This window comes from Uranotaenia lowii, chromosome 3 (genome assembly GCF_029784155.1).
Source record: "Uranotaenia lowii strain MFRU-FL chromosome 3, ASM2978415v1, whole genome shotgun sequence".
Lineage (NCBI taxonomy): Eukaryota > Metazoa > Arthropoda > Insecta > Diptera > Culicidae > Uranotaenia > Uranotaenia lowii.
Window position 1 is genome coordinate 24,800,805 of NC_073693.1, and position 16,147 is coordinate 24,816,951.

The 16,147-nt window shown below is 31.7% G+C and overlaps 1 protein-coding gene across 1 annotated transcript in view; it reads left to right on the forward strand.

The window, feature by feature from the left end:
* Positions 1–1,224: 1,224 nt before the first annotated feature.
* The window catches only part of LOC129755208 (NADPH-dependent 3-keto-steroid reductase Hsd3b4), a 28,943-nt gene continuing 14,020 nt past the window's right edge, over positions 1,225–16,147 (forward strand). Inside the window, exon 1 of the mRNA XM_055751583.1 lies at positions 1,225–2,002. Coding sequence (XP_055607558.1) covers positions 1,972–2,002 — 31 coding nt within the window. The 5' untranslated portion in view covers positions 1,225–1,971. The remainder of the gene's footprint in view (positions 2,003–16,147) is intronic.

A 16,147-nucleotide genomic window follows, 5' to 3' on the forward strand; every position in this document is an offset into this window, starting at 1 on the left:
TTGCATGAAACTGAATCTCAAAATCTCCTGTATAAAAAGATAAAAAAAAGATCGAAAATAGACCGATTGAATCGATTTTTCCATGGCTAAAGAATCGATCCAAAAATCGGAAATTTGAGTTCAGAAGATCGATCTCGCAAAGATCGATCCGAGATCCAATCCTAGCCTGAAGACCTATGTTCTCTAATATTGTTTTTGTCATATACTGCCGTTCCAAGTAAAACTTTTCCATATGGCTTTTGGGTCATTTCTACTTTTTTTTTGCTGGAAACAATCTCTTTAGTGTTAACTCTCGAATAAAAACACAAACAAATATACTTTGTTCTGAACTTATAAGAAATTTTCATCAAGGGGGTTGTCTCTATGCTGATGCAAGTTTTATAAAAAAAGATGAATTTGAAATTTTAAATACAATGATATTCACTGAAATATAGGGTGGGGGAGGAGCAAGGAGCTTTAAGTGATTTATGAGAGAAATTTTCATCAACATTTTTCGGTAGGAACTACTTGCAGGTGCGATACTCAACTATACATTTTTATATACAAAAAGGATCGAATTTCTCAAGTTACGGGTTAACTTGTTTTTTTTTTTTGGTAAAAATATAAACTAAACGAGCTTTCAAAATGATAGAAAAAAGTAGCTGTGTGACAGATTTTCGTAGAACTAGCATCGGTACGCGTCCTGATTCTACGCAGAAGTGTTACATGATGCATTTTGGATCTTATTCTCCGTTTGTTGAAGGAAATGTAATTTTTTTGCCAGAAAACATTGTAAAATGATTATCTTGACTACGAAAAAACTGTCGATGAGTTTTTAGTTTGAGGAAATTTCCAAATAAATCTGAAATTTCAATCGCGTTTTTCTCGTTTGCACTTTTTTTCACAAGGGACAATTTTGCTTGGAACGGCAGTATAGGCAGTTAAATTTATGAAGAATTGTGGATTGATAAGAGGCCATGATGTTATTACTAAAAATATTCAATTCAATGATTAGCTTGATTAAAATTCCTCTCGCTCAAATACATGAACGGCCATTGTCTCATCAGCTATCTTGCTAATACAGCGATCCGTTACTAGTTAGAAATTTGAAGGATAGTGCTAAAATTTGGCCACCCCAAAGAGTAACATCTTAGCAAAGCTACTGCGGTCGGTCGTCATCCTCAATTCTTGAAGGTTTGTCAAAGGGAGGGACTGTGACTTGTACGCTTCGCCAATCTTTGAGTCGATCTTTCGGTCCATTCAGTCAACTTCTGGAAGTGATCGCGTTAGCAGCTTACTTTTGATCGATCGCGCGCTGATCCTACTCTCGCAAAGTTCGCGCGACTACGCATGGGATCAAAATAAGTTAAGCCCATAACTAAAAGTCTCCGGCAAAGACGCGTCAAAACGAAAAAAAAAAACTCAAATCGAAGGTGCATGCAACCGTGAGGTTTTTGTGAGGGGACAAACGTTACTAAGTATTGCGTTGTTGTTTCTTTTTTCGGAATTTCGGCGGCTGCGGGCGACGGCTTTTGTGGCGTAACCTTGGCCGTTTGGTTTGGATCAGCGCGGCGGCAGTGATATCACGAAACACGAAATTCGAGTTTGGAAGTTTTTGGCTGCTGCAGCATTGTGATGGCTGTGTTGTTACCTATATTTCTTTCGAGTTTTTGGAAGTTATGCAACTGAAGCTGCAGTTGGATTGCCGAAATTTAGACGGGGGTTTGTGAGTTAGGTGACAGTTTGGATCAGCTAGCCTAAGCAAAGGTTTGTGATGAGTGAATAGCAGAAGTGCATTTGTCTTAATTGTAGCGATCCGGTTAGTGAATAATAAATCGATAAGTTATTCTACCGTGAGATGAACGTGACTGCATTGTGAATCGCTTCGTTACACAGTCAAGGTTGTGAGAAAAAGGAGAAGAATTTTGGAGTAACAAATTGTTTTGACACCTGCGTATCATCACTGGATCTAATTCATCGTATCAAGCAACGATGGATAGAAAAGAAATCGTTCTCATCACTGGTAAGTTTCAAAGTTTTGGATTGAGATGCACCGATTCGAACCTTTTGCTGATATGCATGCAAAGTAATTAACGAGTGATAGACGACGAACCTGAACTAGAGCAAGCAGCTTTGCGATAGTTTTGTTTTTATCGATTCAGATTTATGCCACCTCATCATTGGCAGATTAATTATGATTGGTAGAATAAGTTGATTTGCTTAAAACTTTTGTTATATTTATTTGCTTACTCTTCAAAAGATTTTTTTCCTACCCAATGGGCTTGATTGACCTTCCAAAGCTGTTCGGGTCAATATGATACGAAGCACACATTCCAATTATCATAATCAGTAAGTAGTAAGTTCTATGAAAATGATAATCAAATTAACGATAAAAAAATTAAAATTTATGTTTTGAAAATCTGTTCATTGAAAAATGAGATACAGCGAAGCAAGTTAAATATATTTTTTTTTATTAGATTTTTTTTTCTACCAAAATTTTCATTGGTCCCTAAAATTTTTATACATTGTTGGAAAGATGTATTTTTGACGATTCCATTGATTCATTTAAGAAAAAATACATTCGAAGTTTCGAAGATATCCTTATATAGATGAGAGCATTTGATTTATTTCAAAACAATTCAAGTTATTTAATAGTGATTTCAAATTTCTAATAAGAATTGAATCTTCAAAACAATCTATGAACTTTACATTTTTGAATGGTTCTGTGAGTTTTATATAGGATTCCTCATTCCAGAAGAATTATTTCGATGTGAGACAAAATGTTTCTAAATAAAAAACGAAATATAATAGCATTATTAATATGAAAAATCCAAATATTTCGCAGATTTATAGAATTCAACTTTCAAGTCGAGTTAATAATTGTTTTTTTAGATTTTTTTCTTTTTATGATAGAATAACATAAATTTCTAAACACTGGAATTAGATTTTTCAAATGTTACCATCTAGTCTGAAACTTTTGCTGAAACAAAAATTGCGTTTTTCATAATTTTTTCTATCATAAACTCACTAATATAAAAAATTCTATTGAGCATACGCAAAAAATGAAGTTCAAATGATCCATAACAAATTTGTTCATCTTCAATAAGAGATTTCAATTTAAGGATACGCAGTTCGAGATATTGGAATTCATGTTCAAGTACTTTTTTTATTTTTTCAAAAATTTATACAAATCAAAAACTGTTATACTGAAATTTTTATGAGTTTCGTTTTCGGATTCAGCGCCCGATTTCACATTAAAAGTGATCTTAAGTTCACTAAGTTCAAAAAATGTTGTAAACTGGTGGATTATTACTAACACCATTTACACAAGTTTTTTTTTATATTTTTTTAAATTTTTGTTATTTTTTATCACTTTTTAGACATATTCACCACTTGTATTGAGAATGTTCGTTATTTTTATCGTTTTTGTTATTTTGTCATTTTCCTTCTTTTTTAGATTTTTTTTTGTTATTTATAGTCTTTTGTTTGTATTTGTTTTTGGGTTTTATGAAATTTTTCGAATTTTTGTCATTTTCGTGTACTTTATAATTTTCCATCAATATTTTGATTTTGTTGTTCTTTTTTATCATAACTCAAAAATGTTCAGTGTCAGTGTTTAGAAATCAAATCTTATGTCAGATGTCTAGTACTTATAGTTTTTGTGATAAGGTGTTTGATTTCATTTTTAAAATTCGTAAGTCTTTAGAAATTTGCTGTTTGATGAATTAATAAATCTACATGCAAACCCAAAACTGATTTTGAATTTATTTATTATCCTTCATTAAATCAAGAATTCAGATTTTGGATAAATATTCCAGTTTCAGAAATAAAATGCTTTAAAAAGTGGGAACTTCACCTTTTAAGAATATTTAACAAAAAAACTATAGGTTGATATTTATAACTGATATAGAAGATTTGAGTTTTTGGTATTGACCCTTCCCATGGCTGTAGAAACGAAGAGATGTCTACTTCACCTACTGACAATTTTTATTTTTAATCCAATTTTACTTTAACGTGATTTGAGATTACAATTACACAAGGCAATAACATTAATGTTTTCCTAGGTGCAAGAATTTTAGAGATTTAATTCTTTGGGGGGCGCTGATTCCAAATCTGCAATTTGTTTTTGTCGAGAAATCTTCCAAAAATAGCTGAAAACTCATTTAATAATCTTTTTATCTTTTTGGAAAAACTGTACAATACTACAAACATAAAGAAAAATGTGAAGGATTTGATTCATGGATAACCTTCCTAAAGACCGCGAGTAATTTTGACATCTAAAAAACAAAGTGATAAATATTTTCTTTTTGTTTATTTTTTCCAATTAAAAAAAAAACGAAAATTTTGACGAAATTTCAAAAAGTTAAAAAAAATTAATCTAATTATTTGCAGTTTTCAACCAAGATGGCAAATGAGTTAAAATCTTTAATATTAAATACTCAAAGTTTTTCTGTAGTGATATCAGAAATATCTCTAATGTTATCATTCAAACAAAAAAATCAAAGCGAAATCTGGATCCCTCATCGAATGGAGGATAATATAAATAAAACAAAACCAATTTTAAAAGATTCACATACCATTTCATTAAAACTAAAGGTGATGGACAAAATCTGACATAAGAACCTTCCAACATCAGTTATTTAACCCTCATCCGTTCCTGAAATTTTTACCCGTTATAGTCCCTGGAGTGTCTATTTGACACTTTTGAGGAAAACCATTATATCTCTCTTGTTTCTCAACCGATTTACAGAATGCATAGTTTTGGAAACCTCGTGATGTAACTCAAATATGTTTTCCAGACAGTATTCACCTGTAACTCTTCAGGTTTCCGTTTATCAAAGTCTAAGAACAAATATTCAAAAAATATGCTTCGGAAAAAGACTGTAAATCAGCGAAATGCTCAAAAAAAAATTCACTTAGTGTCCAAAAAAACCGAAGGTAAAAACTATACGTTAGTCATAAGTATATATATTTTTTTGAATTTTTTTAAGATCATGACTACAAGAAATGTAAAAAAGGGTGTTTAAACCGTACTTCTCAATCAATGAACCGTCAAAATTGTTGAAGTCATACCAGATAAATATATATCATTTTTATGTTCAACATATAGCTTATAATTTCAGATTTCTTTGACACTAAGTGAAATTTTTCTGGAGCGTTCCGTAGCTGATTTACAGTCTTTATTCTGAAGCACGTTTTTTTGATTTTTTTCTTAGACTTTGTATAACGGAAAACTGAAGAGTTTTATGTGAATACTGTCTGAAAAACATGAATTACATTAGAGAGATAGGGAGATATAGTAGTTTCAAGCGAGGAGTGTCAAATTAACACTCAAGGTCTGATTATAAAGTTTTTTTTTGGGCTTCCAGGGTGCGTCCAAAAAAATGTAATGATGAAAAATTAAAGATTTCGTGAATTCTGAACACTGAACACTCAAGAGCGGATTAGGGTTAAACATTAGCACCAAAAATGCTGTTCCCTAGTGTTATTTACTCTGAACATAGATCGAAAACATCTAAATCAAATCTTTAGTTTGCACTTTGCTATGCTGTCTGAACTGACTCTCGATTTAAATCGGTTAATCAGTTTGAAATTTCAAAATTCAGATTTGATTTTTTTTCCAGATTAAGATTTTAATTTTGAATTGAAAAGCACTAGACTACACCGATAATCATTTGAGTTCGACAGTCAAGATTAAAATACTCAGTATGGTTTTAAAATTTTGAAGAACTTATCAGGTATCATAACAAAACATCAATTCCCGATGTGTAAGGATACGTTCTTTTCTTCTTTGATAATGTTCAGAAAAATTACCAGGATAATTAAAATGAAAGTGGAGAATTGTAGAATGAAATTCTTAATAAAACTTTCGGCTTTATAATTCTTTTACCATTCAAAATTTAAACAATTATTGGTTCTGAATTAGGCTGTAATTCACTTCATATTTTTGAATTTCAACGAAATTTTCCATTAAATGCTCTTAATTTAAATTAAGTCTTGAGTTCCAGAAAGTATTCTGATTCTGAAATGTTTTTAAAGGCAAGTTCACCACCGTTTAATTGTTTTTTTTTTTCAAATTTATTTTTGGCATATGAAAATATCTATTCTTGGAGGATGAATATAAGAATTTAAAAATTACTAAAGAAAGATGGTTAGACAAGTTAGGATAAAAATTTACAGATGTTGAAAAGAGCGAAACAACATGTTCACCACATGTAAACCTCGGACCAACCGTATTTCATTGTGTAGGTTAAGCTAGTGCCACCTCTATCCGGTCCTACTTCTATTAAATAATGAAATTTCGCAGGTACAGTAGGGTGTACCTTAATAAGTTTTCTGCGCAAAAATGCTCTTTAGCTCTTTTCAACATCTGTAAATTTTCTCCTAACTTGTCTATCCATCTTTATCAATTTTCGAATTCTTATATTCTTTCTCCAAGAATGTACATTTTCCTCGATATGCCGAAAATAAATTAATAAGAATTGTATATTTTCAATGGATATGCAATAAAAAGTTGCCTCCAGCTGAAAATGATGATATTATTATTTTTTATTTACACAGTAATCCGTCTCACGACATAACTCGTGACGATATTAAATCTTGCATTAAATAAAAAAAAAACCTTACAAAAGTTTTTTTTGGACTTAAAGCAAAACCATGCTTGTTTTTTTTTTGAGAGATCAGAAAACAAAAATTTATGGAAAATCTAAATTTATGAAATTTTAATGAAACTTAGGATTGAATATATTTTGAAGTTTCTTTTTTTTTGAGTATTTGTATTTCAACAGAATGGTATGACTTATATCAGATTCAATTTTAATATTTATTTAGTTAATTGAGTATAAACTCTTCATTTTATTCGATTTGTGATTTAAACATAGATTGCTACAAGAGGAGGTGAAATAAATTTAAAACATAAAATTTATACTTTGACCTTAAGCTTGCCAGATTGACCAGATATTTAATACAAAATTTGGGAGAAGTCCGGTCTGGCCCGGATGCAGGATTTCATTGAAAGCTCAGATTTTGCCCGGATTTATTTACTTTAGGCCAAAATCAACAAAAAAATACAACAAAACGAAATTTTTTAAGCCAGTTTTATAAAAATATATTTGGAAGGTTTTTTGGAAGCCTGATACACGATTTTAAATCTGTTGATAGGTTTTATGAAAAAATAATTTTTCAATTTTTTTTTTATAGATTTTTATTAAGAAACTCCTGAGTTTTGTCCAAATTTGACTGGATGTTAGCCCGTCTTGGTCCGGTTCGGATAACGTGAAATTAAATCTGTCAACTTTATTTTACCTATACCATATAAAAATCAATACCTACATTTTTTTTTAAATTTATTTATTAACGGTTTTTTTAGCAATTGGATTAGTCTGAAGACTGTTTGCAACTGCTCATACCAGTGCACTGATTTTACAGATCTGAGATAAATATTCCATTGCGATACCTCAAGATTGTCATTAAAACTCAATGAAAGGATAAATTTTTCAAGCAAATTTGTTTACCAATAATTTAAAGTTGTACACATCAAGATTACTTTTAATATGGGGTCAAATCCGCCGTGTCCACCAAGGATTATCAAACCGTGTTGATTCGCCAAAACCGTGTAAAAATGTGCCAATTGCAAAAAGTTGTGAAAATAAATACTGATTATTTTCAGACCTTTCCAAGGATAGGATTTTGGGGTTTAAATAAAACACAACTGGTCTCGTTAACGGTAGACTTAAAAAGAGAAAGTTTATTCATGTTTCGCCATAATTACAACTTTTCGCGCGTAAAACACAAGAAATAAATGGGGAAAATCTTACAAACTAGCAACCATGAGCACTCAACAAAATGGGTACGATACAAAGGGTAACCCATCGACGATTGTAACGTTCGATTCAGGGTGACTATTGTTGTTGAGATTCAACAAATACTATGTTTCTAAATTTTTTTTTTGTTATTTTCGATTTTTTTTTTGTGAACAAGGTTGTTTTTTCTAAAGGCAAGAAGACTAACCGAAAAATGGAATAAAAAAATTACCACCAAACCAACCAAGTTAAAAATTTTCGCGGTCTTGAAGAACGTTGATCGTTAAATGAAAAGATCCATTTTCTAAATTTTTGAATCATTTTATGACTACTTTCAAAAGTTAATCTCGATACCGAAAGCTTATAGAATAAAAACTAGTCGCATATTTGGATTTAGCACCCTCTAAAGGTAAAATCAGTGTTTAAATGATACGAATTTTGCTGCTATATGTAATCCCTAGTATTAGTTTCTATTTTTATAAAAATAAATTTTTAAGGGATAGTTTATTTGTCAGATTGAGAATGGATTCATTATTTTCGGTTAATGGATCTAAGGTCTCATTTTGTTTGGCTTCCAAATTCTGATGTACAGTTTAATGATGAACTTCTGTATACAAATTCGGTTTATTTGTTCTAATTGTGTACTTCCGATCTGAATCTGAATATGTAATTTGGATAAAATAAAGATGTATTTGTGTTTGCAAGGGGACGATTTTTGTTCATCAAATTCCTGTTTTTCTTTTTTATCATCAATGATTTTAATTTTGACGAAATTTTGTTTGTTCAATTCAAGTATTTTCTGCTAAACTTAATTAAATCTAATACTAAGGTAGAAAAGTAAGAAAAATAACTAGAATCCGAACTCTGCACCACACTACGCATTTTTACCCTTCCTTGGAAGCAGATTAGTCTGAGATTTTTAATATTCTTTCATCGCTCTTTCAATCACCTGCAGCACAATAAACGACAACCCAGATCGAAAAGAATCAATCGCCGTTGCGCCCCCGAGAATCGATTACATAAGGCCATTAGGTTTCCATTCGAATTTTCAGGCGACCTTCGTCCACCCGTTGAAAAAACAACAAACTAACTAAAATGTTTCTTGAGCTTGAGAGTGATTTGTTTAGCATCCCTGTGCTGATTGTTTCTTGAGTTTTTTGCTTGGTAGTTGAGTTAGGTTATGTTTAGTCGAATGAACTTGACTAACAAAGATGGTACTAACCGGCACAAAAAAACGACGAGACGCGAGATTAATTTCTCACGGTCGGACTGTTTAGAGCTGAGCTCGTAAGTCAAGCTATACTAATTTAGAATAGATTTCCGTCAAGGTCGAACGGACTTTTATAACTTAGAGTTGTGTACAGTTTTTACCGGATGTTTGTATTACTACAATATGAAAGTTCATGAAAAAATTGAGGTTCATAATTACTTTAAATTTTTCGTTCTGTTTCAAGAATTTCAGTTCTGACTTCAAACTTTACTGCAATACATATACAGGTCTTAAATTTCTGATCCTTCTGCCAACAAACGTGAGAGCAATATTCACTCAAATTAGCAGTACCCCGATCCTGGATCAGAAAATTTCGCAATCCAGCCACGCCACGCGACTCGCCTTTTGCACCAGAACTGAGCAAGGCGCGTGGAAATTTACATCAATCACAATTGGCAAACGCATTCGTTTAATCAACCAAGTGGAAATCAAATAAATCATTGACGCCAGCCAGCAAAGGGTATCGGCATCGTCCTAGAGTTCCAGAATTCCGGCTAGACCTGAATCCTCAACCCGATTCCGCCGTCAACGACGAACCATTCGGGGGTTTTGTTGAATTGTATATGCATGATTGTATTTTTCACCCCAATATTTTCGATAAAGCTCCGGGAAGCGACTTGATTTCAGGCAAGGGTAAATATCCGTCCGTCGTCTCGTGACGATGGCAAGCAACAAAACTGGAGCAATAAAGCCTTCAGGCGTCGGGTTTTCGTTCCGAAATTGGCGCAATTGGCAGCCGATTGCGGAATCAACAACACGGGACCGAAAAACCGTTAAATGGGGAACGTTAAATTCAGTTTCGATTTTACAGCGGGTCAATACTGGGCCAATCGAGAAAAAGGGGAAACGGAAACGGGGTGCCCATGCCGGAGTTTTCCTCTCAAATCGGGAAAAACAACAACCCCCGATCCCTTCCCGGATTTCCCCAGCATCCATCGTCATCACCCACTCAGTCTCGATGCGATGCGAAATTGGCGCCGGGATATTACAAATTCATTATGTTGATAGAATCATCACCGTTTTGATTTTGTATTTACACATAATTTGAATTTTAAATACAACGTAACACCTCGGTCGTTTAGGATCCATCCAGTCAGTGTTTCATCGAGAGCGGTGCCGGAGAAAGTGCACGGGTAAGGGTTGCCAAATGATTAGTTTTCACAATTTTGAGGCAATGTAAATCATGACTGAGAATCTAGAATCAATATCTATTCAAAATAAGAAATATAAAGAACACAGGGTTTTTTTTATCTGACATTTAGCGCCGGGGGTCTAAAGATCTTCCCCAAAATTTAAAATTTGATTAATTTTTGCGATTTAAAACACAAGTGTTTTTTCAGATTTCTAAAATTTTCTTTATTACTTTGTGTCTTTAGATGAAAGTTGCATCATAAATTGGGCTATACATTGGTATTTCTTGCAGAAAATTCGGTAATTCATACTGTACTTTAAGACACAATTTTAAGTTTTTTTTTCAATTTTTTTGTGTTTAAGGTCATTACTTAATTTTTTTTGGATATTCTATTTAGAAAGCTGATAAAATTTCAATGCGTTTTGATGTGCTATTTTATGATTTTCGTTGAAAAATAATAGAGTTGTGAAGTTGTGGATCTATTTTATTTAAACACATCTAACCGAATCTAACTCGAAAAATAAAAATGTTAGGAATCTAAAAAATACATGTATAAATATATGTATCGTAAAAATGAATAAAATTTTCAAGTTTGGGGAAGATCTGAAAACACCCGGCTTAAATCCGTCAGATAATAAAAATAAAATTCCTATATGTATGATCAGAAACATGCATTTTGATACAAGGATTTCTGAAAACCTGCTTTAGAAGAAACTGTTGAAAATATGATACCTCTAATCAGGGCCGTAGGAAGAACGGCCTCATGGGGGGGGGGGGGGCTTTGGTGACCTTATTTTTTCTATGGTACATTTGCTTCAAAAATGCACGAATTGAAAAAAAAATTTAAGATATATTTCTTATCTCTTTTTACCTAACTATTTTTAAGTTTATTTTAGATTAAAAGTTTTATGTATTACATATAAACTTTTGAAACTATTCGAAAATCAAAAATGGTAGGCTAGATTTGTATAATGAATCCTTGAGTAACAAAAAATAGAGCTTACTTTCATAAATGGTTAAAATATTTGAATTTGCTCTAAAATCGGGTCAATTTAGCTTATTTGATTTGAACAAAAACTAAGTTTTTATAAGAATGCCTTCGATAAAAAAACAGTTCCGGTTCCAACTTGATACTTGCAATCTCGATCCAAACTCAAGTTTTTGTTTGAAATTTGGCTCTTGATAAAATTGTTATCATACAATTATTTTTTTTTTTTACAGAATATTACATGATTCTTTATCCACAAATATTTTTCTTAAAAATGAGTTCCTCGAATAAAATCCTTAATTTTATTCCAGGTTCAGAATTTAGGCTCAAAACTCAGATACAGAAATAAAATTCAAAATTTAGATTGAGCTCAAAAATGAGTTAAAATTATCAAAATTACTAATTATGAAATTTTATTTTTGGAACTTTTTCGAGTTTCAATACGATATCTGCATTTAAAGAGGCGAATGAATTCTAAATTTAAAGTCTCTATAAAAATAAACAAAACAAACGATATCTGCATGTAAAAACGATTTCTGATTTTCGTCTCCAGATCAATATTTCGATATGAGCCAAGAACTGAAATTGGTTCTAGAGCTCTCAATCATCAATCTAGTATTTTATATTTGATGTCTTGGGTTTTAATCTGTATTTATTATTTCTTTTTTTTAAATTAAAATCTGAACTAAAATATGAATTTTGAATGATGAATCTTATTTTGAGTTTTTCATGGATCGCCATTTTGAAGTTTTGAATTCTGCGAAACAATTAAGTTAAATACTTGGAATCTGAGTATGAAACAAAAAAATTAGGATGATTTCTAAATCTATGATCATTTAGAGTCCTTCATTTCGGTGATTACTACATTCCTAGGATTCGGATAAACACAGTTTTTCGATCAAACAAATAATTTTTAAAACCCAAACATTTGTAACTGTCTGGATTCTATATTACCATAGCCTTAATATTGTGTTTTTTTTCATATTCGGAAAATAATTTTTTAATGCATATGAGTTGAAAAAATTATGGATAAAATTTTGAATGAAATGCTAAACCAAAATTGTATAACGATTCCAAAACACCTTTTCAAATATTTTCAATGATGATGCGAACTGGAAAAACAGGAATCCTTAACTAGATACATAATGAGAAATATGAAATGAGTAATACGATTAAGATTTTGATAAAAGGGAACAAGAACCCTTAAATGGTTCATTGGTTCAATCTATTTTAATACAGTATTCAAAAATGAATTTCTATCATCAAGTGAGAGAATTTTGGAAATTAATAGCAGAATTCTTAATCTGGGATTAGTTTTCGAGGTTTTTGTCCTGAGTAAAGATTGTTCATATTGAATAACCTTACCCAATCATCAAAATTTTATTAAGAAACTAGCTGATCCCATACGAACTCCGTTTCGCTTTCAACTTGGAATATGTCATGAACAGTTTGTATGAAAGCCAATTGCCAAGCATTTTCCAGATGCACTTCTGAATTCATTGTTAAGAAATAATTGCAAAAATATTGGTCGATCACTTTGTCTGTCGTCTGCTACTAAATTTGAAGTCAGAAATCCTTTAACCGGGCCAAAAAACCACGTGTATAAATTTCGATACGATCATTGCATAATAACGCAATCATTGCCAAAAAGCTAAACCCCTTTCGGGGGCTCTTATACAATCTTTGATGACTGAAATTGATTGCCCTTCCCTCAAAACTCCCGTGTGCAAATTTTCAAAGCAATCCATTGTATAATAACGTCAATATTGCTAAAAATAGTGAAGAATTAATTTATATGGACGACCCCTTTCGTCGACCCCTGGCAAAACATTTGACATCTGAAATCGGTTGCTCGTCCCTGAAAACTACCGTGTGCAAATTTTCATCCCAGTCCGATGTAAAATAACGACGATATTGCAAAAATATTGAAATGAACGACTATGATTATATGGACGACCTCCTTTGCCGGCCCCTTACACTGAATTTAATACCTAAAATCCATTGCTCATCTCTCAAAACTCTCGTGTACCAATTTTCGTCTGAATCCGATGTATAATAACGACAATATCGCATCAACAGTGAATAGTTAATATGGACGACCCCTTTGGCCGACCTCTGATTTTAGTTTTGATAAGTGAAATCTGTTGCTTGTCCCTTATAACTCCTATGTGCAAATTTTCACCCCAATCCGATGTATAAAAACGTCAATATCACTAAGATACTGAAAATTTAATATGGACGACCCCTTTTGCCGGCCCCTTACACTGAATTTGATACCTCAAATCGATTGCACGTCACTCGAAACGATCATGTACCAATTTTCATCTGAATATGATGTATAATAACATCAATATCGCAAAAACAGCGATCAGTTAATATGGACGACCCCTTTGGCTGACCCCTTACATAAAATTTGACACCTGAAATCGATTGCTTGTCTTTCAAAACACTCATGTGCAAATTTTCAACACGATCCGACAAAAAATAACGTCAATATCGCGAAAACAATATTTGTCTTCTATGGACGACCCCCTTCAGAAGGGGTCATCCGAAAATCTAAAAACATTTTTCATCCTTCCTGGTCCTAATGAGCATCCATGCCAAATTTCAGCTCTCTAGCCCTTAAGACGGCTGAGTCTATAGAGGACAAACAAACAAACAAACAAACAAACAAACATACAGAAATTGCTTTTTATATATATAGATTAAAAATTTGAGTGTAGAGTAGAAAATCTGGACCCTGATGGAGGGGGGGGGGGGGGGGGGGGGAGAGAGGGTTAACCCCCAAACCCATTCCTACGGCCATGCCTCTAATATAAGGTTGCAAGAATTTTTCCAGCACGTATCCGGGCAATTTGATATAAAAACATGGCAACATTCGGGAATTTGATTTAAAAATTGACGTCAATACAATTTGTTTTTTTTTGTTTGATTTGCCAAAAAGTGATAAAATCTGGGCATAATCCGGACATTTTTCCGGCCGGACTGTCAATGAATTTTGTATTAAATATCCGGGCAAACCCGGATAAAACCGGGCAATCTGGCAACCTTACTCTAATATGAGATGGCATTTCTAAATCACGAAAACAAATAAAATACATAAGAGTAGAGAAACAAATCAGGATTATAATTATGTTTAGCACTGCAGCTAGTTTGTAAAGTTTGTAATCTGAATTCCTTAAATCCTAATTAAGAATTTAAAATAATTAAAATAATAATAACAATGAAAATATGCAATTGAAATTCCTTAAAGTTACCCTCAATTCCAAATCCCTTTTTTAAATAAAGGCCTATCAGATGAATGACTTCAATCTGATGGTTCTATGGTTTACATTGGATTTAGATTTAGAACTAAAGCATTAATACTAAGAATTCAAATTGTAAACAGAAATTATTAACTTGATTTTTTTTTCTTTTGAAATCCAGCCTCAAAATTTTTTCATGATTTAAGGAAGAAAAAATAAATAAATTCATGACTCGTCATTTAGATTTTTAATCCACATTTAAAATGAGAATTTCTAACTTGAAATTATGAGCGCTCCAGATGTACCTATTTTCTAGAATCTTTTAATTTTTTTTAACGAAATGGGATTATCGAAAAATAAAGAGATGAATTGAGGGATGAAACAAAAAATAGTTAAGGTTTTGTGTTTATTCTGTTAACAGTAAATTTTCAATATTTTATAAATATACCTACATTATTAAATTCAAGCTTATTGCAGTAATGTTAATTAAAAGCTTATAATTTATTAAAATTTGATTTTTTTTAACATATTATAACATTAGACTGAGTCGATTTTAGGTCATTTTTGAATTTATCCAAACTTGGGTTCTAAAATGCTTTGTTTTGGTTCAAAACTCATCCATTTTAGCTGAATTTTTAAAGTAACGATTACATGAGTAAATTTATACTTTTAGGTTTGTATGCGAAATTTGAATATTTTGTACTGAAAAATCAACATAATTTTTGTTTCTTCTAAGGAAACAAGCCTGTTTATGGTTTTTGTGCCAATTTATTCATTTTTTGAAGAAAATTCTCAGCTGAACAACTTTGTTCAAAACCGTAACTTCTTATCTTATTAGCCAAACATGTTATTGACTGTTTAACAGGGGTATGTCTTTAGGCACTGAAAACAATAAATTCAATTGGCTGTTGAATGGCTGGCGAGGTATTGCATGACTACTTTTCATGCATAACTTCGCGATCCCAAATGACCCCAAATCGATTCAGTTGATACTAACATTCTGAAAATAAGAATTTAATTTATTATAAAATATTGAAATTTTTATAGTCAGAAACGACCTGTTGTTTCTTGGAACTTGATAAACTCATTTTAAAAATTTTCAATTATTATTAAATTACTCAAGGGATCAGCATTTTTGGTGCTTATGATTTAATTACTGGTTTCGAAAGATTTTGGCGTTCTTATTTCACATTATTCATCAGATTTTATCCATCACTTCTAGTTGTGGAGGCATGGCGTGTGGATATTATAAAAGTGATAAGTTTTGATTGAAATTGATCTCTGATAACGGATAAGCTCACAAATGCACATTTAAACTCAACACAGATTTTAAATCTATTTATTGTCCTTCATTCAGCTGCAGATCTTGTCTTAATATACAAGTTTCAGAAATACACCGCTTTGATAAAAATCAACTGTACAACTTCAAATTTGATTAGAACAACTTTTTCTGACGTTATTCAAGAATGTCTTTGAGCAAATATTTGAAATTTAAAACGATGTGCATTATGCTCAAAGCAATATCAAAGATTTCGTAAGGTTAAAATCGTCTTTGAAAATTAAAATTAAAAATAAATAACTACAAGAAAACTTCTTCTAGAAAATATACCATTGCATATTTGGAATCTGCGCAACAAAGTTCAATGATGGCTATTCAATTTTTTTTGCTCCTCTGAAAAATGTTAATTTAGTTGCCTTGTCTAATTAATTTTATGACAAAATTCTTCAGAA